This window comes from Oncorhynchus mykiss, chromosome 14, assembly GCF_057628025.1.
Source record: "Oncorhynchus mykiss isolate SJ-2025 chromosome 14, ASM5762802v1, whole genome shotgun sequence".
NCBI classification, from domain to species: domain Eukaryota; kingdom Metazoa; phylum Chordata; class Actinopteri; order Salmoniformes; family Salmonidae; genus Oncorhynchus; species Oncorhynchus mykiss.
Genome location: NC_143035.1, coordinates 9,070,254 through 9,091,761, shown reverse-complemented (window position 1 = coordinate 9,091,761; position 21,508 = coordinate 9,070,254). Strand labels below are relative to the sequence as shown.

The following is a 21,508-nucleotide window of genomic DNA, read 5'->3' as shown; positions in this document are numbered from 1 at the left end:
TATATTTAGTCTGTTACTCATATAATTCAGATAGTGGATTACTGTCTTGAAGATGGCATTTAATCACTTCAGCAAGAGCCTCAACATTTCAAATATCTAGTCTGTTGCTGGTTTGTTTGCCTCCAAGAAAATAGACCAAGTCAAAGGTAAAAATAATATAAATATGATTATTCATAACTTCTCCCTAATTAGTGTAAATGATGGAGCGCTGTTTCATGATGCAAACATTATGATTAAAGGCATTGAATGCTGCAAAATTGAACAAATGAATTATATCACGGCATACATGCTAGACTTTTGAGAAATTGATAACGCGAGTATGATGCACAATCTGAATGTAGGACTAGGCTAATGAAGCCAGAATTTTATTATATTAATTTCATATGGTCCTATTATATTCGGCCTATTACAACACGTGATGTCGCACTTCCAATCAGAAATCCACCAATCACGCCGCTTACAACGCGGGCACTGCGACCAAACGGACCAATATAATTGCTGTAAATTGAAACGGTTTTTAGAGAATGACCTAACAAAAATACCCTGTACGCACCACCGAGGTATATATAAATACACATATGAGCGCAAAAGTTTGAAGATTGTAGCCATTCGAAGAAGGAAGTTAGATTAATTTTACTCCACTAACAAAATGAGAGAGATTGTTCATTTACAAGCAGGGCAGTGCGGTAATCAAATTGGCGCAAAGGTTTGTACACGTTTAGGCTTTTAAAGCCATATATATATATATTTTTTTTTTAAATTATGTGTAGAATTATTATTGGTTAAAAAAAATCTACGGCTAAGAGGCCTCGATATTGATCTTTCAAAGTGTGCGCGAAAACACGTAACCCCTTTGTTCTCAGATGATCAATAATTGTTTGGCGGAAAGTATCATCCTCTCGATTATACGTTTGCCTTCCTGCTCCAAGTTCAATGATTTCAATTATTTAAAATTGTATATACTTGTTTTATTTGGGGAACCATTCAAATGATCGAGGTAATATAATTCAAGGGTGTTGACTGCCGCGCTTTGGACGAGCTCGCAGTTATGTCTGGTTCAGGTCATGGAGTGCGCCAAACCGGTCAGCGCGCGCTCTTTGCGATTACATTATAGCCTTGCTGTTTTTAGTTTGGCTTATATTTACTTATCGATGTACTAATACATTGAGCATAATTTTAATGTTTTATTTGTACATTTATCGAAGGACAACGCAGAAAAAATATATATATAAAATGGGTGCCAACTTTTGAAACTCCATTTTGTTTTTGACACTTGACGCATGGAAGCCAGAAAGCAGAACTCTTTTTTTTTTTTTTTTTTTTTTCCTTGTTCAAAATGGCTTGTTTGCATCCATTTTGTATTTAATTCAACTGCAAAAATGTTAACAGTGAATTGACTCTGGATTGCCATTAATTGACGTCTCCCTATGCTAGTTCTGGGAGGTGATTAGTGACGAGCATGGCATTGACCCCACTGGAAGTTACAATGGGGACAGTGATCTTCAGCTGGAAAGAATTAATGTGTACTACAATGAAGCTTCAGGTGAGTTAAGTGGTGTGATGTCTTGACCCACAATGGTCTGGTAAATCTGGCAATTGTCCAATTCGGGTTAAATGCAACAAAATCACAAATGGATCTCCTAGTTACCGTTGTTAGCCAGGTACGATTGTTTTGAATATCTTTAAGTGCTATTTTTGACTTTTCAGGTGGAAAGTATGTGCCACGCGCAGTACTTGTGGACTTGGAGCCTGGGACCATGGACTCTGTGAGGTCCGGACCATTCGGTCAAATCTTCAGGCCTGACAACTTTGTCTTCGGTAAGAAACTTGGGAGTCGTCTATGGACCCGGATTAGTTGCATGTTACTACAATAAACCTTCATTACTTGACTACAGGCACCACAGGCAAATGGTTGGCATTGGTTACTCAAAAGAAAGGGTTGCCATGTCACTTAATTAGCTTTGTTGTCTCCTGCTTTAGTGTTTGTGTAATCCATCACTAGGGCCCAGTTTCATCTCATGTTATCTTTACTTTGGCATTCTACTTCTGTCCATTACAGGTCAGAGTGGCGCAGGTAACAACTGGGCCAAGGGCCACTACACCGAGGGTGCAGAGCTGGTTGACTCTGTCTTGGATGTGGTGAGGAAAGAGGCTGAGAGCTGTGACTGCCTGCAGGGCTTCCAGCTCACCCACTCCCTGGGAGGTGGAACCGGCTCTGGCATGGGCACCCTACTCATCAGCAAGATCCGTGAAGAGTACCCCGACCGCATCATGAACACTTTCAGCGTGGTGCCCTCCCCTAAAGTGTCAGACACTGTGGTCGAGCCCTACAATGCCACCCTCTCAGTCCACCAGCTGGTAGAGAACACAGACGAGACCTACTGTATCGACAACGAGGCGCTCTACGACATCTGCTTCCGTACCCTCAAACTCACCACGCCCACCTATGGAGACCTCAACCACCTGGTGTCTGCGACCATGAGTGGGGTCACCACCTGTCTCCGCTTTCCCGGCCAGCTCAACGCTGACCTGCGCAAACTGGCAGTCAACATGGTGCCCTTCCCCCGTCTCCACTTCTTCATGCCTGGCTTTGCCCCCCTCACCAGCAGGGGAAGCCAGCAGTACAGAGCCCTGACGGTTCCAGAGCTCACTCAGCAGATGTTTGACTCGAAGAACATGATGGCCGCCTGCGACCCTCGTCACGGCCGTTACCTCACCGTGGCTGCAGTCTTCCGTGGGCGCATGTCCATGAAAGAGGTGGACGAGCAAATGCTGAACGTACAGAACAAGAACAGCAGCTACTTCGTTGAATGGATCCCCAACAACGTCAAGACTGCAGTCTGTGACATTCCTCCCCGTGGCCTCAAGATGGCCGCCACCTTCATTGGAAACAGTACTGCCATCCAAGAGCTGTTCAAGCGCATCTCTGAGCAGTTCACAGCTATGTTCCGCCGTAAGGCTTTCCTCCATTGGTACACAGGAGAAGGCATGGATGAGATGGAGTTCACTGAGGCAGAGAGCAACATGAACGACCTGGTTTCTGAGTATCAGCAGTACCAAGACGCCACTGCAGAGGAGGAGGGCGAGTTTGAAGAGGAGGGTGAAGAGGAGTTGGCTTAAATTGTCTTGTTTTCTTTCCTTGTGAAACATCTAACTGTTTGTTTTTCACTTCATGTTTCCTTATCTGACAACCTTCAGCTGTACTTTTTTTTGTATTTTAATTTTTTGTTTTGTTTACTTCAAATAAAAGAAACATGGTTAAACACTTGTTTGTCATTTAATATGATCATGGGTAATGTACAGTAAGTGAAGCTAATAGTGATTTCTTAGAAATGTATACTATAATGTTACAGTAATTTGTGAGGGAGGTAATGGTGACATTAGTTTCCTATGCAGTTCAGCTATACTGAACAAATATACATGCAACTATTTTGAGTTACAGTTCCTATAAGGAAGTCACTTGAAATAAATTCATTAATCTATGGATTTCACATAGCTGGAAATGCAGATATGCATCGGTCGGTCACAGATACCCAAAAAGGGGGTGTTGGCCAGTGTCTGGTGTGACCACCATTTGCTGCATGCACCGCGACGCATAATTCAGAGTTGATCAGGCTGTTCCTTGTGGAATGTTGTCCCGCTCAACTTCAATGGCTTTGAAGTTGAAGGATATTGAAGGGAACTGGAACGTGGTTGTACATGTCTATCCAGAGCATCCTGAACATGCTTAATGGGTGACATGTCGTAAGTATGCAGGCCATGAGAACTGGGACATTTGTAGCATCCAGGAATAGTGAACAGATCTTTGACATGGAGCTGTGCGTTATTGCGCTGAAACATACGGTGGCTGCTATATGGCACAATAGGCCTCAGTATCTGCATTCAAATTGCCATCGCTAAAATGCAATTCTGTTGTCCGTAGCTTATGCCTACCCATATCATTGGGCACTCTGTTCACCACTGCACACACGCCATACACGTCTGCAGTTGAGGCTGGTTGGACGTACTGCCAAATTCTCTAAAGATACATTGGAGGCAACAGATGTGGACATTGCTGCAGTCAGCATGTCAAATGTATGCTCCCCGGGGAAGCAGGTAGCCAAGTGGTTAGAGCATTGGGCCAGTAACTAAAAGGTTGCTGGATCGAATCCCTGAGCTGACATGGTAAAAATCTGTTCTGTCTCTGAGCAAGGCAGATAACCAACTGTTCCCTGGGCACTGAAGACGATGTTGATTATGGCAGCCCCCTGCACTTCTGATTGAGGGGTTGGGTAAAATGCAGAAGATGCATTCAGTTGTCCCAGTCCATGGCTGGTGGCACTCTGGGGGCCCTCTCCTTCCTCAGGCAGGCCACATTGTGGAGGACAGCACAAGCCACAGTAATATCACATGCCCTAACAGGGCTGACCCTTAATTTGTGAAGGCAGTGAAAGCGTGCCTTCAGGAGGCCAAAGGTCATTTCAACTCTGGCCCTGGTCCTGGCATGGGCATGGTTGTAGGCCTGCTGTGCTTCCTGGGGGTCTGTGAAAGGTGTCAGGAGAAAAGGCTGGCAGCCATACCCCCTGTCTCCCAGCAACACACCAGAGAATTCACCTGTCAACACAAAATCTCATCATTACTACCTCATAAACACAGTGATATTCTTGACACAGCCATGATGGTTATAAATAGGGGTTGTGTGGCTTACCTTGTGATAGGCACTGATAGATTTCAGAGGCCCGAAAGATTCTGGAGTCATGGACTGAGCCAGGCCATTTTGCCACAACATTGCTGATCACACAGTCAGCATTGCAGACCATCTGAAATCATAAGATGAGGAATATTACACCAATCAATGCACATCACTGGCAATGCAGAGTGTTCGTCAATGGACAATATCAAAAAGTTATGTTCACCTGAACATTAATGCTGTGAAAGGATTTCCTATTCACAAAATCGGCCTCATGGGCACCTGAGGGGGCTTTTATCCTTATGTGTGTGCAGTCCACTGCACCAATGACATTGGGGAAACCTGTCACACAAAGTAATGAGTATCCTACTATGTGTTAACAGTTGTCCTGTAATTTGTAGATCCTCTTACCTGCAATCCTATAGAACTCCTCTTTGATGTCACAGAGTCTTCTGTGGCCAGGGAAGGAGATGAAGACATCTGCTAATGCTTTGATAGCCAGACACACACTCCTTATTGTGCAGCAAATTGTGGCCTTGTTCAGCTGTTCTGCATCCCCCACTGAGTACAGGAAGGCTCCACTAGCAAAAAAGCGCAAGGCCACACAAACCATTTGCTCCACACTCAGTGCATGGCTCCGTGCAGTGCTTAATCCTGGGACCCAGTAGTCTGCATAGATACCTGATGCCATCTGCAGAAAACCTGTATCTTTCATATAGATGGTCATCAGGGAAGGCCAGTGGGTCCAACCGGTCCCTGAAGACCCTTTCTCACCTGAAGGCTCTCCTCAGCACAAGTGCTTCTTCATCCACCACATCTCGCACGAATGGGCATGCCATTGTCAGAGCAGAAAGGAACACACAATTTTGGGCCTTCATATAGGCTAGTGGCCACACCTGGTGCTGGGGGGGTGGGCAAAAGAGGGCGATGCCTTATAACGATGACTTGGTTGTACTGATTGCTGGGAAAATAAAAAAAACCTTAGAAAGATGCCACCGTCCTGTGTGCTCACAATAAGAGCTCATATGTCATGGCTCACTTGACTTTACGAGAATATACCTAATTTTTATTTTGAGCTGTGTCATCTTCTTGGAGCTGGGGGAGGAAAGAAAAATAATGATTAATACATTTGTGTTACAGTTAGCATACAGTGTACATTGAAGGCATATCTCACCTCCCTCTCAAGTTTTTTTATTTCAAGGTCCAGTTTCCTAATTGTCCTCTTTTTTATTTCGAACTCCAGTGCAAGATTTTCCATCTTTTTCTTCTTGTACTGAATGTCTATGTCTGCCAGTTCTATTTGGCACCGGAGGTGGTTGCCATACAACTTTCTGATAGCTTGTGAGCTCTGTGAACACAATACAATTAGCGCAGCTGGAATTTGGCAGGATGTGGTGTCCTTTTATTAATACGCACTATGTTGCCAGGCTGGTTTTCCCACTGTATAGCATCTGGGTCCTGTAAAAGAAATTAGATTTTTTGATTTTGATGAGGACTCCTCACCATTGTAGAGTAAATAGTACTTTCACAGTCTTAACATGATACCTCATGCCTTCTGGAATCCAGAGAGATGGTCTCCTCCTCATCATCGTCTCCATCATGTGCTGTTGCTGCTGCACTGGGGCCTTCACCCTATCACATTTAATCGGATTCATATTGAAGCTAGTAGACAAGACATGCCAGGCCTACAGTATGCCTTTGATGGAGTACTCACTGGATCAGCATCGTCTGGTGCTTGTGCTGGTGGCTCTAACAGGAACACAGTGCTGCCAGACACTGCAAGGCAATAGGTAAACCAAAGTCAGACAGTCCAAATTGATTCAATATGAATGTGGTTGTATCCCATGTAGAGATGGAAGGACATACCTTGAATGAAGCGGGTGGCATCTTGGGAGGAACCTATGCTCGTCTCTTTCCCCCCAGGGATCCCCTCTAAGACGGGCCTGCCTTTATTTAGCTCCAAGGCCATGTCCTCTGCTGGGGTAAGGTCAGCCTTTGGTGACCCACCACCCGTGCCTTGTCTGTGGGTATTCTTTTTCACTGCTAAAACAGTACAGACAATGTGTGAGCAGGCACCTTCTGGGTACAATATATGCTTGTGCTTTGTTAAATATTAGTCAGGGACCATACCATTCTGCAGAATGTTCTTGTATTTGATTTTGACCTGCTGCCATGTCCGTTTTGGCCCGTTCATGTTTAATCTACACACACACACACACACACACACACACACACTTAATGGAGTCACACTGCAAAAAATTACTTGGTATTTTTGTCTTGTTTTCAGTAAAAATATCAAAAATTTTATCATAGCTTTATACAGTGTGATGGAGTTACTTTACACAATTTCACTCATATCTGCAGTGCATTTCAATAAAAAAAATTAACCGTTTCATAATTACAGTACAACTGCATTTTTGGAGATGTGAATTAAATATTTGAATTGTAATTGTGATGTTTCAGCGGAGCGGTGAGTGTGTAATTGTGCACTACTTACGCATTCAGGCGGTCTGCAATACTTTGCCACGCTTTTTCTCTTTGCTTTATCACTGTGGCGGTGTTGCCTTTCTTCTTAATTATATCTTTTACCTCCTCGTATGCCTCCATGAGGATTTGTGCTTCCGACGGGGAAAAGTACGCGGCTCTAGTTGCCATGGTAAATCAGTTAATCTGTGATCTGTGGCGGGGTCTATTTGAGTGAGCCGTGAGCGCGCACCTATCCAGGATTGGTTTCACCTGGCTTAATGAATCCGTGTCTGCTCATCCTGGCTTGGTCTTTGTGCAACCAATTAAGCCTGGACGCACATGTTTTGGCTTCATTGAGCTCAGCTGAGTCATTTATCCCGGATGTCTTAATTCTACTTTTGTGCAACAGGCCCCTGGTCTGGAGCAGGCTAGCTCCACAGAATAAATCTCCATGGTAATTTATACCATAACATATCCTCCTGCCCCCTATCCATCTTTAGTGCAACCGGATTACGGATCAATTGAGCCAGGATCACCAAGATATCCTGGCTTAATCCCTTATCCTAGTTTTGTGCAACAGGCCCCATGTATCTGAAGCTGTCTGGACAAAAGGAGTATTGCATGTCATACTTTTTCTGTATTGACAGTTTCAGATGATATTGTACATTGGCTACATGTCGTAAAACGGGCGCTGTTTCGCTCGCTTGTTTCAGCAGAGGAGAATAAGCGAAAGGGCTCACTCTCTCACAAATAAAAAAGCTGTGCTGAATAATCCCAATGCGTTTCTATGGGCATAATGTGTAGACCTATCTTCTCGCCTGCATTTCCGCCCTTTACAATCTATGACAATCCCGGCGTTGGGACAGTGACTTGTGTTAGGGCGGGAAATGAGCATCTCATCATTATATAGAGATTTCTGGTTTCAGCCATTTGCGAATTAGAAAGGAAAGTTGGTGGGTGCACAGTGCACTGTTTGTACGCTGGCTTCCCCTACAGTAAAATACTTTACCAGAGAGCTTGATTTAGCTGCAGATGACCATTAGCTTCTTTTGTGGATTGTTTCAAATCACAAGTGCATAGGCCAAAGTGTCTATTTGGGAAGCCAGCAATTTGGGCAGTGTGCGTGGCAATAGGCCTAGCTGATTATTGAGTTGTGTCAGTCAGTGAAAATCACCTAAAATGTGGGAAGATAATGTGTTTTGAGTTTAATTTAAAATGTTGAGACAAGTAGAAGGGGAAGGGTGTATGGGTGAAGATATGGGCATCTCTCTCCAGAATGCCTGCACTCAGCTCTCCAGAATGTGCTCTGTCTCCCGACAATTATTGGACATTCATTGTGTGTTTGGTTTGCCCTTTGATTGTTTATTTTGATCAATTCACCATTACATATAGTAGGCCTAGTAAATGTACCCTTAATCCACAGAATTTAGTTACATTTATTTATGTTAATACATGTATTAGAGTCATTTACCATTATCATTCTGGAAGTGGAAACGTTGTTTGCAGAGTTCACAACCTGCTACACTAGTGAGAAACAAGTTTTGGTTTATTTCATAAGCCTCATTTAGGAATTTTGTCCACAAAAAAATTCTCCATGTGAGCAATGAGCATGTGTGTGGTTACTCCATTGAGGGAGCTGGAGCGCCTGAGTACCCAACCTGCTGAGTTGAGACAATGTTGCACAGTGGTGATAGCTCAAATTAAGACAGAAAAAGGGAGGGAGATAGGCGGAGTAGAGAGCTTAATGCGATTGAAAAAAAAACAGAATTTTCATCAGGATATTTTGTACTGTTTGTATTTGTTGGCTTTAGGCCTTTATAATTTACTTAGTTGGCAATGGAACTCATGGGCCTATTGCTGCATTGGCCTATAGAGGCTACAGTGCCTTGCGAAAGTATTCGGCCCCCTTGAACTTTGCGACCTTTTGCCACATTTCAGGCTTCAAACATAAAGATATACAACTGTATTTTTTTTTTGAAGAATCAACAACAAGTGGGACACAATCATGAAGTGGAACGACATTTATTGGATATTTCAAACTTTTTTAACAAATCAAAAACTGAAAAATTGGGCATGCAAAATTATTCAGCCCCTTTACTTTCAGTGCAGCAAACTCTCTCCAGAAGTTCAGTGAGGATCTCTGAATGATCCAATGTTGACCTAAATGACTAATGATGATAAATACAATCCACCTGTGTGTAATCAAGTCTCCGTATAAATGCACCTGCACTGTGATAGTCTCAGAGGTCCGTTAAAAGCGCAGAGAGCCTGTTCATGAAGAACAAGGAACACACCAGGCAGGTCCGAGATACTGTTGTGAAGAAGTTTAAAGCCGGATTTGGATACAAAAAGATTTCCCAAGCTTTAAACATCCCAAGGAGCACTGTGCAAGCGATAATATTGAAATGGAAGGAGTATCAGACCACTGCAAATCTACCAAGACCTGGCCGTCCCTCTAAACTTGCAGCTCATACAAGGAGAAGACTGATCAGAGATGCAGCCAAGAGGCCCATGATCACTCTGGATGAACTGCAGAGATCTACAGCTGAGGTGGGAGACTCTGTCCATAGGACAACAATCAGTCGTATATTGCACAAATCTGGCCTTTATGGAAGAGTGGCAAGAAGAAAGCCATTTCTTAAAGATATCCATAAAAAGTGTCGTTTAAAGTTTGCGACAAGCCACCTGGGAGACACACCAAACATGTGGAAGAAGGTGCTCTGGTCAGATGAAACCAAAATTGAACTTTTTGGCAACAATGCAAAACGTTGTGTTTGGCGTAAAAGCAACACAGCTGAACACACCATCCCCACTGTCAAACATGGTGGTGGCAGCATCATGGTTTGGGCCTCCTTTTCTTCAGCAGGGACAGGGAAGATGGTTAAAATTGATGGGAAGATGGATGGAGCCAAATACAGGACCATTCTGGAAGAAAACCTGATGGAGTCTGCAAAAGACCTGAGACTGGGACGGAGATTTGTCTTCCAACAAGACAATGATCCTAAACATAAAGCAAAATCTACAATGGAATGGTTCAAAAATAAACATATCCAGGTGTTAGAATGGCCAAGTCAAAGTCCAGACCTGAATCCAATCGAGAATCTGTGGAAAGAACTGAAAACTGCTGTTCACAAATGCTCTCCATCCAACCTCACTGAGCTCGAGCTGTTTTGCAAGGAGGAATGGGAAAAAATGTCAGTCTCTCGATGTGCAAAACTGATAGAGACATACCCCAAGCGACTTACAGCTGTAATCGCAGCAAAAGGTGGCGCTACAAAGTATTAACTTAAGGGGGCTGAATAATTTTGCACGCCCAATTTTTCAGTTTTTTATTTGTTAAAAAAGTTTGAAATATCCAATAAATGTCGTTCCACTTCATGATTGTGTCCCACTTGTTGTTGATTCTTCACAAAAAAATACAGTTTTATATCTTTATGTTTGAAGCCTGAAATGTGGCAAAAGGTCGCAAAGTTCAAGGGGGCCGAATACTTTCGCAAGGCACTGTATCTAAGTGAAACAACAAAAAATGTGTCACTGCCCCAATACTTTTGGAGCTCATTGTATATGCAGCTATTGGCGGCACACCGCAACCCTGGGCCACATGTGCTATACCACTGTACTATGAGTTTATCATTAAAATTATTAGCATATACAGGACAGAAGTCACAGGACTAAGATAAGCACATTTTTTAGGGCCTATAATAACCTTAGTGATCGCTGTTTTACAGCCTCAGTGAAACGACCTGTCCTGATTTGTCATAGACGCTTGCTAAAAAACTTTAATGAGCAAGCCTTCCTTCATGAACTGGCCTCTGTAAAATGGTATAGAGTGAGCTTGATCCCCTCTGTCGAAGATGCTTGGACCTTATTTTTTAAATATCTTCAGTGGTATTGTTAACAAACACGCCCCCATAAAGAAAATGAGAATTAAAAACAGGTTCAGCCCCTGGTTCGACCGTGATCTTGCAGAGTTACTCCACCTCAAGAATTGCATTTGGCGAAAGGCTTGGCACACGCGTACTGGGGCTGACTGGCTCTCGTTCAGGCAAATGCGAAATAAGTGCACTCAGGCTATCCGGAAGGCCAATGTTAGTTACTTTAATGAGCAGTTCTCTCTCTGTGCGTCTAACCCCAAGAAGTTCTGGAAAACCTGGAGAACAAACCCTCCTCCTCACAGCTGCCCATGTCTCTTAATGTTAATGATGTGATTCTTACTGACTAGAAGCACATGACTGAGCTCTTTAGTCACCACTTAATTAAGTCAGGATTCCTATTTGACTCAGACATGCCTCCTTGCCCATCCAACATTTCCTCATCTCCCACCCCTTCTAATGCTACTAGCCCCGACGCTCCTCCCTTTTTTATCCATGCCCTGCTACAAAGTTTCTCCCTGCAGGCGGTCACTGAGTCCGAGGTGCTAAGGGAGCTCGTTAAACTTGACCCCCAAAAAACATCTGGGTCAGATGGTTTAGACCTTTTCTTCTGTAAGGTTGCTGCCCATATAAAGGGGGAGATCAAGCTGATCCTAAATGTTATAGGCCTATTTCTATTTTGCTCTGTTTATCAAAAGTGTTGGAAAAAGTTGTCAATAATCAACTGACTGGCTTTCTTGATGACTATAGTATTCTCTCTGGTATGCAATCTTTCTGCTCAGGTTATAGATGTGTCACTGCAACCTTCAAGGTCCTCAATGATGTCACCATTGCCCTTGATTCTAAACAATGTTGTGCTAACCACCACGCTGCATTTTGGTCCGCCTCTGAGGCAGGAGCCGCCAGTGCCGCCACTCAGCCAGGACCGCCAGAGCCGCCAGTCTGCCAGGATCAGTTAGATCCGCCAGTCAGCCAGGATCCGCCAGTCTGCCAGGATCCGCCAGTCAGCCAGGATCCGCCAGTCTGCCAGGATCCGCCAGTCGGCCAGGATCTGCCAGTCGGCCAGGATCTGCCAGAACTGCCAGTCGGCCAGGATCTGCCAGTCGGCCAGGATCTGCCAGTCGGCCAGGATCTGCCAGTCTGCCAGGATCCGCCAGTCAGCCAGGATCCGCCATTCAGCCAGGATCTGCCAGTCAGCCAGGATCTGCCGGAACCACCAGCCAGCCAGGATCTGCTAGATCCATCAACCTGCCTGAGCTTCCTCTCAGTCCCGAGCTTCCCCTCAGTCCCGAGCTTCCCCTCAGTCCCGAGCTTCCCCTCAGTCCCGAGCTTCCCCTCAGTCCCAAGCTACCCCTCAGTCCCGAGCTACCCCTCAGTCCTGAGCTACATCAATCCGGAGCTGCCCCATAGTCCAGTGGGGCCTGTTGTTAGGTTTCCTATGCCAAGGTTAGCGGCGAGGGTCGCCACTCAAGGGACGCTATGGAGGTGGACTAAGACAATTATGGAGTGGGGTCCACATCCAGCGCCAGAGCCGCCACAGCGGACAGATGCCCACCCAGACCCTCCCCTATAGGTTTAGGTTGTGCGTTCGGAGTCCGCACCTTGGGGGGGGGGGGGGGGGGGGGGTACTGTCACGTTCTGACCATCGTTCGTATGTGTTTTCCTTGTTTTAGTGTTGGTCAGGACGTGAGCTGGGTGAGCATTCTATGTTGTGTGTCTGGTTTGTCTATTTCTATGTTTGGCCTGATATGGTTCTCAATCAGAGGCAGGTGTTAGTCATTGTCTCTGATTGGGAACCATATTTAGGTAGCCTGTTTTGTGTTGGGCTTTGTGGGTGATTGTTCCTGTCTCTGTGTTTGCACCAGATAGGACTGTTTAGGTTTTCACACATTTATTGTTTTGTTAGTTATTTCATGTATAGTTCCTTTATTAAAAATCAAATCAAATCAAATCGTATTTGTCACATACACATGGTTAGCAGATGTTAATACGAGTGTGGCGAAATGCTTGTGCTTCTAGTTCCGACAACGCAGTAATAACCAACAAGTAATCTAGCTAACAATTCCAAAACTACTACCTTATAGACAGACACAAGTGTAAGGGGATAAAGAATATGTACATAAAGATATATGAATGAGTGATGGTACAGAGCGGCATAGGCAAGATACAGTAGATGGTATTGAGTGCAGTATATACATATGAGATGAGTATGTAAACAAAGTGGCATAGTTAAAGTGGCTAGTGATACATGTATTACATAAAGATGCAGTAGATGATATAGAGTACAGTATATTCATATACATATGAGATGAATAATGTAGGGTATGTAAACATTATATTAGGTAGCATTGTTTAAAGTGGCTAGTGATACATCATTTCCCATCATTTCCCATTATTAAAGTGGCTGGAGTTGAGTCAGTGTGTTGGCAGCAGCCACTCAATGTTAGTGGTGGCTGTTTAACAGTCTGATGGCCTTGAGATAGAAGCTGTTTTTCAGTCTCTCGGTCCCAGCTTTGATCCACCTGTACTGACCTCGCCTTCTGGACGATAGCGGGGTGAACAGGCAGTGGCTCGGGTGGTTGATGTCCTTGATGATCTTTATGGCCTTCCTGTGACATCGGGTGGTGTAGGTGTCCTGGAGGGCAGGTAGTTTGCCCCCGGTGATGCGTTGTGCAGACCTCACTACCCTCTGGAGAGCCTTACGGTTGTGGGCGGAGCAGTTGCCGTACCAGGCGGTGATACAGCCCGACAGGATGCTCTCGATTGTGCATCTGTAGAAGTTTGTGAGTGCTTTTGGTGACAAGCCGAATTTCTTCAGCCTCCTGAGGTTGAAGAGGCGCTGCTGCGCCTTCTTCACGATGCTGTCTGTGTGGGTGGACCAATTCAGTTTGTCTGTGATGTGTACGCCGAGGAACTTAAAACTTACTACCCTCTCCACTACTGTTCCATCAATGTGGATAGGGGGGTGTTCCCTCTGCTGTTTCCTGAAGCCCACAATCATCTCCTTAGTTTTGTTGACGTTGAGTGTGAGGTTCTTTTCCTGACACCACACTCCGAGGGCCCTCACCTTCTCCCTGTAGCCGTCTCGTCGTTGTTGGTAATCAAGCCTACCACTGTTGTGTCGTCCGCAAACTTGATGATTGAGTTGGATGCGTGCGTGGCCACGCAGTCGTGGGTGAACAGGGAGTACAGGAGAGGGCTCAGAACGCACCCTTGTGGGGCCCCAGTGTTGAGGATCAGCGGGGTGGAAATGTGGTGGTTGTTGAATAACCACCACGCTGCATTTTGGTCCGCCTCTCCTTCACCACAGGAAAACCCTTACACCAGGTCTACCATTGTGCATATTTTGAAATATGTGTTAAGTTATTACTCTAATTCAGTTTATGGGTCCATTATGACCAATTCCCCTTGGAATAACAACATTTGATGTTTTTCAGTCAAAATCACTGATTTAAACATATGTAAAAGCTAATGGATAATAGTCAAATCATCTGTAAAATAAGTATATACAGTGGGGAGAACAAGTATTTGATACACTGCAGGTTTCCCACTTACAAAGCATGTAGAGGTCTGTAATTTTTATCATAGGTACACTTCAACTGTGAAAGACATAATCTAAAACAAAAATCCAGATAATCACATTGTATGATTTTGAAGTAATTCATTTGCTTTAATTACTGGGCTGGAGTGCTTACACGTGGTCTGTGTGTTGTGAGGCGGGTTGGACGTACTGCCAAATTCTCTAAAACTACATTGGAGGCAGCTTATGCTAGAGAAATTAACATTCAATTGTCTGGCAATAGCTCTGGTGGATATTCCTGCAGTCAGCATGCCAATTGCACACTCCCTCAAAACTTGAGACATCTGTGGCATTGTGTTGTGTGACAAAACTGCACATTTTACAGTGGCCTTTCATTGTCCCCAGCACAAGGTGTACCTGTAATGATTATGCTGTTTAATTATCTTCTTGATATGCCAAGCCTGTCAGGTGGATGAATTATCTTGGCAAAGGAGAAATGCTCACTAACAGGGATATAAACACATTTGTGGACAAAAAAAGCTTTTTGTGCATATGGAACATTTCTGGGATTTTTTTTTTCAGCTCATGAAACATGGGACCAGGACTTTACACGTTGCTTTATATTTTTGTTCAGTGTATTTACAAATAAAATATTTTTAAATTTCAACAATGTATTTTCTTTTTAAGCTGTTGAATTTAGACTTCTGGTGCCAAATTCATCTGTGAAAGTACACCTTGGAGATTTATGCTTGTGGTCTTGTGACCATTTTGAGAAATCATATGAAACTTCTCTGAATCATACTTGACACCTTAATAAGGCATAATATATAACACATTTGTTGATAAATACAACTTTAGCTTCTCTAGAGCCTGTAACGTACAAAAGTGTTTTTTTCTTCAGTATTGTGACTGATGGGATTAAATGGGTTAATATCACAGATTTTCTTAACCCAGGTTATTGAACAACTTGAACAATTTTTTATATCGAAGTAGTAGTGTCTTTGACGGCATACACATGCACAGTTCTGCGCGAGACGATGAGACTGCAGTGTGCAGTTCGGGGCGGCTCAATGTGGGCGGAGTCAAACGTCGGGGCCGGGCTCAATGTGGGCGTCGAAGGTATCAACTTCAACGAAAGCGAATCTTAATCGAACCTAACCTACATGGATAAAAATATAAACCATGGAAGTAAGTGAGAATGTCATTATGCATAATCTACTTTGTAATATTCATGTTATACCAGTGCAGTGGTATATTTTTATATGACCAACTACCGCACCAATGTTAGCATATCGTTAATTGTCACCCATTTGCATGTGAGCTAGCTAATTGCTTACATTGAGGGAATCTTATTTGGACAAATTTGCCTACTTAAGCAGTAGACCTAGGTTTACATGTACAGTTATGCAATCGATTAGATCGTTGATTTTTTTGTGTTTTTTTCAATGTATGCCTTGTTGTGTTTGGCTGACTCTAAATGTGTATCGTTGATGCCATTCCCTTAGTTACACATAGCGAGTCTACACAGCCTACACATAGTATATACAATTATGAAATCACCTGGGGCCTGTTGCACAAAAGTAGAATTAAGACATCCGGGATAAATGACTCAGCTGAGCTCAATGAAGCCAAAACATGTGCGTCCAGGCTTAATTGGTTGCACAAAGACCAAGCCAGGATGAGCAGACACGGATTCATTAAGCCAGGTGAAACCAATCCTGGATAGGTGCGCGCTCACGGCTCACTCAAATAGACCCCGCCACAGATCACAGATTAACTGATTTACCATGGCAACTAGAGCCGCGTACTTTTCCCCGTCGGAAGCACAAATCCTCATGGAGGCATACGAGGAGGTAAAAGATATAATTAAGAAGAAAGGCAACACCGCCACAGTGATAAAGCAAAGAGAAAAAGCGTGGCAAAGTATTGCAGACCGCCTGAATGCGTAAGTAGTGCACAATTACACACTCACCGCTCCGCTGAAACATCACAATTACAATTCAAATATTTAATTCACATCTCCAAAAATGCAGTTGTACTGTAATTATGAAACGGTTAATTTTTTTTATTGAAATGCACTGCAGATATGAGTGAAATTGTGTAAAGTAACTCCATCACACTGTATAAAGCTATGATAAAATTTTTGATATTTTTACTGAAAACAAGACAAAAATACCAAGTAATTTTTTGCAGTGTGACTCCATTAAGTGTGTGTGTGTGTGTGTGTGTGTGTGTGTGTGTGTGTAGATTAAACATGAACGGGCCAAAACGGACATGGCAGCAGGTCAAAATCAAATACAAGAACATTCTGCAGAATGGTATGGTCCCTGACTAATATTTAACAAAGCACAAGCATATATTGTACCCAGAAGGTGCCTGCTCACACATTGTCTGTACTGTTTTAGCAGTGAAAAAGAATACCCACAGACAAGGCACGGGTGGTGGGTCACCAAAGGCTGACCTTACCCCAGCAGAGGACATGGCCTTGGAGCTAAATAAAGGCAGGCCCGTCTTAGAGGGGATCCCTGGGGGGAAAGAGACGAGCATAGGTTCCTCCCAAGATGCCACCCGCTTCATTCAAGGTATGTCCTTCCATCTCTACATGGGATACAACCACATTCATATTGAATCAATTTGGACTGTCTGACTTTGGTTTACCTATTGCCTTGCAGTGTCTGGCAGCACTGTGTTCCTGTTAGAGCCACCAGCACAAGCACCAGACGATGCTGATCCAGTGAGTACTCCATCAAAGGCATACTGTAGGCCTGGCATGTCTTGTCTACTAGCTTCAATATGAATCCGATTAAATGTGATAGGGTGAAGGCCCCAGTGCAGCAGCAACAGCACATGATGGCGACGATGATGAGGAGGAGACCATCTCTCTGGATTCCAGAAGGCATGAGGTATCATGTTAAGACTGTGAAAGTACTATTTACTCTACAATGGTGAGGAGTCCTCATCAAAATCAAAAAATCGAATTTCTTTTACAGGACCCAGATGCTATACAGTGGGAAAACCAGCCTGGCAACATAGTGCGTATTAATAAAAGGACACCACATCCTGCCAAATTCCAGCTGCGCTAATTGTATTGTGTTCACAGAGCTCACAAGCTATCAGAAAGTTGTATGGCAACCACCTCCGGTGCCAAATAGAACTGGCAGACATAGACATTCAGTACAAGAAGAAAAAGATGGAAAATCTTGCACTGGAGTTCGAAATAAAAAAGAGGACAATTAGGAAACTGGACCTTGAAATAAAAAAACTTGAGAGGGAGGTGAGATATGCCTTCAATGTACACTGTATGCTAACTGTAACACAAATGTATTAATCATTATTTTTCTTTCCTCCCCCAGCTCCAAGAAGATGACACAGCTCAAAATAAAAATTAGGTATATTCTCGTAAAGTCAAGTGAGCCATGACATATGAGCTCTTATTGTGAGCACACAGGACGGTGGCATCTTTCTAAGTTTTTTTTTATTTTCCCAGCAATCAGTACAACCAAGTCATCGTTATAAGGCATCGCCCTCTTTTGCCCACCCCCCCCAGCACCAGGTGTGGCCACTAGCCTATATGAAGGCCCAAAATTGTGTGTTCCTTTCTGCTCTGACAATGGCATGCCCATTCGTGCGAGATGTGGTGGATGAAGAAGCACTTGTGCTGAGGAGAGCCTTCAGGTGAGAAAGGGTCTTCAGGGACCGGTTGGACCCACTGGCCTTCCCTGATGACCATCTATATGAAAGATACAGGTTTTCTGCAGATGGCATCAGGTATCTATGCAGACTACTGGGTCCCAGGATTAAGCACCGCACTGCACGGAGCCATGCACTGAGTGTGGAGCAAATGGTTTGTGTGGCCTTGCGCTTTTTTGCTAGTGGAGCCTTCCTGTACTCAGTGGGGGATGCAGAACAGCTGAACAAGGCCACAATTTGCCGCACAATAAGGAGTGTGTGTCTGGCTATCAAAGCATTAGCAGATGTCTTCATCTCCTTCCCTGGCCACAGAAGACTCTGTGACATCAAAGAGGAGTTCTATAGGATTGCAGGTAAGAGGATCTACAAATTACAGGACAACTGTTAACACATAGTAGGATACTCATTACTTTGTGTGACAGGTTTCCCCAATGTCATTGGTGCAGTGGACTGCACACACATAAGGATAAAAGCCCCCTCAGGTGCCCATGAGGCTGATTTTGTGAATAGGAAATCCTTTCACAGCATTAATGTTCAGGTGAACATAACTTTTTGATATTGTCCATTGACGAACACTCTGCATTGCCAGTGATGTGCATTGATTGGTGTAATATTCCTCATCTTATGATTTCAGATGGTCTGCAATGCTGACTGTGTGATCAGCAATGTTGTGGCAAAATGGCCTGGCTCAGTCCATGACTCCAGAATCTTTCGGGCCTCTGAAATCTATCAGTGCCTATCACAAGGTAAGCCACACAACCCCTATTTATAACCATCATGGCTGTGTCAAGAATATCACTGTGTTTATGAGGTAGTAATGATGAGATTTTGTGTTGACAGGTGAATTCTCTGGTGTGTTGCTGGGAGACAGGGGGTATGGCTGCCAGCCTTTTCTCCTGACACCTTTCACAGACCCCCGGGAAGCACAGCAGGCCTACAACCATGCCCATGCCAGGACCAGGGCCAGAGTTGAAATGACCTTTGGCCTCCTGAAGGCACGCTTTCACTGCCTTCACAAATTAAGGGTCAGCCCTGTTAGGGCATGTGATATTACTGTGGCTTGTGCTGTCCTCCACAATGTGGCCTGCCTGAGGAAGGAGAGGGCCCCCAGAGTGCCACCAGCCATGGACTGGGACAATCCGTCAATCTTCCCTGATGACGACAGTGGTCGGCTGCTGAGGGACCAATATGTGTTGAATTATTTTAGTTAGTATGTGTGCTTTCAATTTTGGTTAAATATGTCCTGCGGTGGCAGAGGAATTTGGGTTTTTTTGGGTTCGTTTTTTGACGAATTTGGCCTCTTATGATGTTTGTGCGGTATACTGTGTGTAATACAAGGCTGCAGGGAGGCTACTGCATCCATTCATTTGTCTGTTCAGTTGATGTGTATGGATTTGTCCTGCATTTATTTTAGTGTGCAGACATGCAGGGTGTGTTATACACATTCAAAGGTCTGTATATGTATCATTTTGTATAATATGCTTAGATTCTGTGCTTTCCATCTTGTAGAGTCACTGTGACTTCAGTTTTGAAAGGAGCTGATGGTTTACCTGCTTTGTTTTGTCCTTATTCAATAAAGGAACATAATGTTACACATTGTGTTTTTATATTCATATGGAATGTGTATTTGTTTATATGACAGAGTACTAGGGCCACACTGAAGAAAAAGGATAAAGTCATAAATTTATGAGGCTGGTTCTTTCTGCAGAAAAGCTACATATTGTTTTTACAGTTTTGATACTTATGACAATGTGATACTTAATATTCTGGCACATCAGCATGTCTTTGTTTATGAAACCATACTGAAGTACAATTTCACGAAATGCCCCACATCTGTCATTTTAACAACTGTCCTCCTTTAAAACAACTGGTTACAATATTATGACTTGTGTTTTTTTTCCCCTCTGTGGCCCTAATATTCTAGCATTTTATATATAGCCTTATAGTCTATGGGAAACTGTAAATTATCTAATGATAGCAACATCATCTAAAAATCATTTTTTATCCAAAATCATTGAAATTAATGATCACAAACGTTTAAATAACAGTGGGTCTAGTTATATGTGATAACAATGTATAGTGAGCAGTGAAATAACTATTGGTTTCCATTTGTGGTGACTGCTGACTGACATTAGGGATGAGATTAAATAGATCCTGGAATTTAGCCTGGTCTGGAGCAGGCTAGCTCCACAGAATAAATCTCCATGGTAATTTATACCATAACATATCCTCCTGCCCCCTATCCATCTTTAGTGCAACCGGATTACGGATCAATTGAGCCAGGATCACCAAGATATCCTGGCTTAATCCCTTATCCTAGTTTTGTGCAACAGGCCCCTGGTCCCAACATGCATGGCCAGTCAAGAAAAGTAATTGTAACTTGTCCACACTGCAAACTGAAGATAAATAAGAAAAACTTCAAAACACATTTTAAGAAGAAAGCATACACATTGCTTTGAAACAGTGTCCAAGGAAATATTTTTGTCATGTGAGTGCATTGATGTGAGAAATGGTGTGTTTGCAGTCGAAAATACATTTTCTGGTCCAGCTAAACACATACATGTTGTGAAAACATGCGTCTTCTATATCCTGAAATATATTCGGGGGGGTATCATTTACTATTATCATCATTATTGTTGTTATTGTTGTTGTCATGACTATCAAACTTAACAACCTACTCTTTCTTAACTTACAGTACGTTCTGTACATTGCAATGGAAGCAGTGATTTCAGGTATTTATAAATTCTCATCACTAGTGGATAAAATGTTTTTTGGGATCCCCATCCAATTGTGTGATTTTCTTTTTCAAAGGAAAACATGCAGCAAATTAGGCAATGGTGGTGCCTAGTTCTCCTGCAGAACTTTCTCATGCTGTGAGTCTTAAACATTATAAAAACATTTCCTTTGCATCCTTAAAATCACTTGTTTAACTGTAGCCAGAACGACCTGAATATATTATCATATTGAATGTATGTCATTCATTCACTAAGGTCACTGAGGTCGAAAGATCGTAAAAGGCGGTGAAAACAAAACACACTACAGGTAGGTGTCATAAGATGAGTGGTATAGTCTTAAACCAATGTTTAAAGACTTAACCCCCCCCTCCAATATATTTCAGGATGATGTAGAAGATGCCCCAGTCTGTCCCTTTTTTTTCCTGGAGAGAAGTGGCCTCTTTGCTGCCCTTCTTGACACCAGGCCATCCTCCAAAAGTCTTCGCCTCACTGTGCATGCAGATGCACTCACACCTGCCTGCTGCCATTCCTGAGCAAGCTCTGTACTGGTGGTGCC

General features: G+C 43.5%; 2 protein-coding genes and 2 long non-coding RNA genes across 4 annotated transcripts; 3 read left to right on the top strand and 1 right to left on the bottom strand.

The window, feature by feature from the left end:
* Window positions 1-594: 594 nt before the first annotated feature.
* Window positions 595-3,263, top strand: LOC110488724 (tubulin beta-4B chain). The gene is made up of 4 exons (XM_021561052.3): window positions 595-706; window positions 1,435-1,543; window positions 1,708-1,818; window positions 2,060-3,263. The coding sequence occupies exons 1-4, from the start codon at window positions 650-652 to the stop codon at window positions 3,118-3,120; spliced, it is 1,338 nt and encodes a 445-aa protein (XP_021416727.1). The 5' UTR covers window positions 595-649; the 3' UTR covers window positions 3,121-3,263.
* Window positions 3,264-5,521: 2,258 nt separating this feature from the next.
* Window positions 5,522-7,508, bottom strand: LOC149978283 (uncharacterized). Its single transcript, XM_090198301.1, has 9 exons — window positions 7,167-7,508; window positions 6,800-6,870; window positions 6,536-6,712; window positions 6,384-6,445; window positions 6,215-6,301; window positions 6,086-6,127; window positions 5,844-6,017; window positions 5,729-5,764; window positions 5,522-5,630 (listed from the first exon to the last, which is right to left on the bottom strand). The coding sequence occupies exons 1-8, from the start codon at window positions 7,322-7,324 to the stop codon at window positions 5,729-5,731; spliced, it is 807 nt and encodes a 268-aa protein (XP_090054427.1). The 5' UTR covers window positions 7,325-7,508; the 3' UTR covers window positions 5,522-5,630.
* Window positions 7,509-15,564: 8,056 nt separating this feature from the next.
* Window positions 15,565-21,149, top strand: LOC149978281 (uncharacterized). The gene is made up of 3 exons (XR_016486264.1): window positions 15,565-15,715; window positions 20,913-20,949; window positions 21,029-21,149. It is a non-coding gene; the product is annotated as an uncharacterized LOC149978281 (long non-coding RNA).
* On the top strand, window positions 18,015-19,827 carry LOC149978282 (uncharacterized). Its single transcript, XR_016486265.1, has 2 exons — window positions 18,015-18,963; window positions 19,058-19,827. It is a non-coding gene; the product is annotated as an uncharacterized LOC149978282 (long non-coding RNA).
* Window positions 21,150-21,508: the final 359 nt, after the last annotated feature.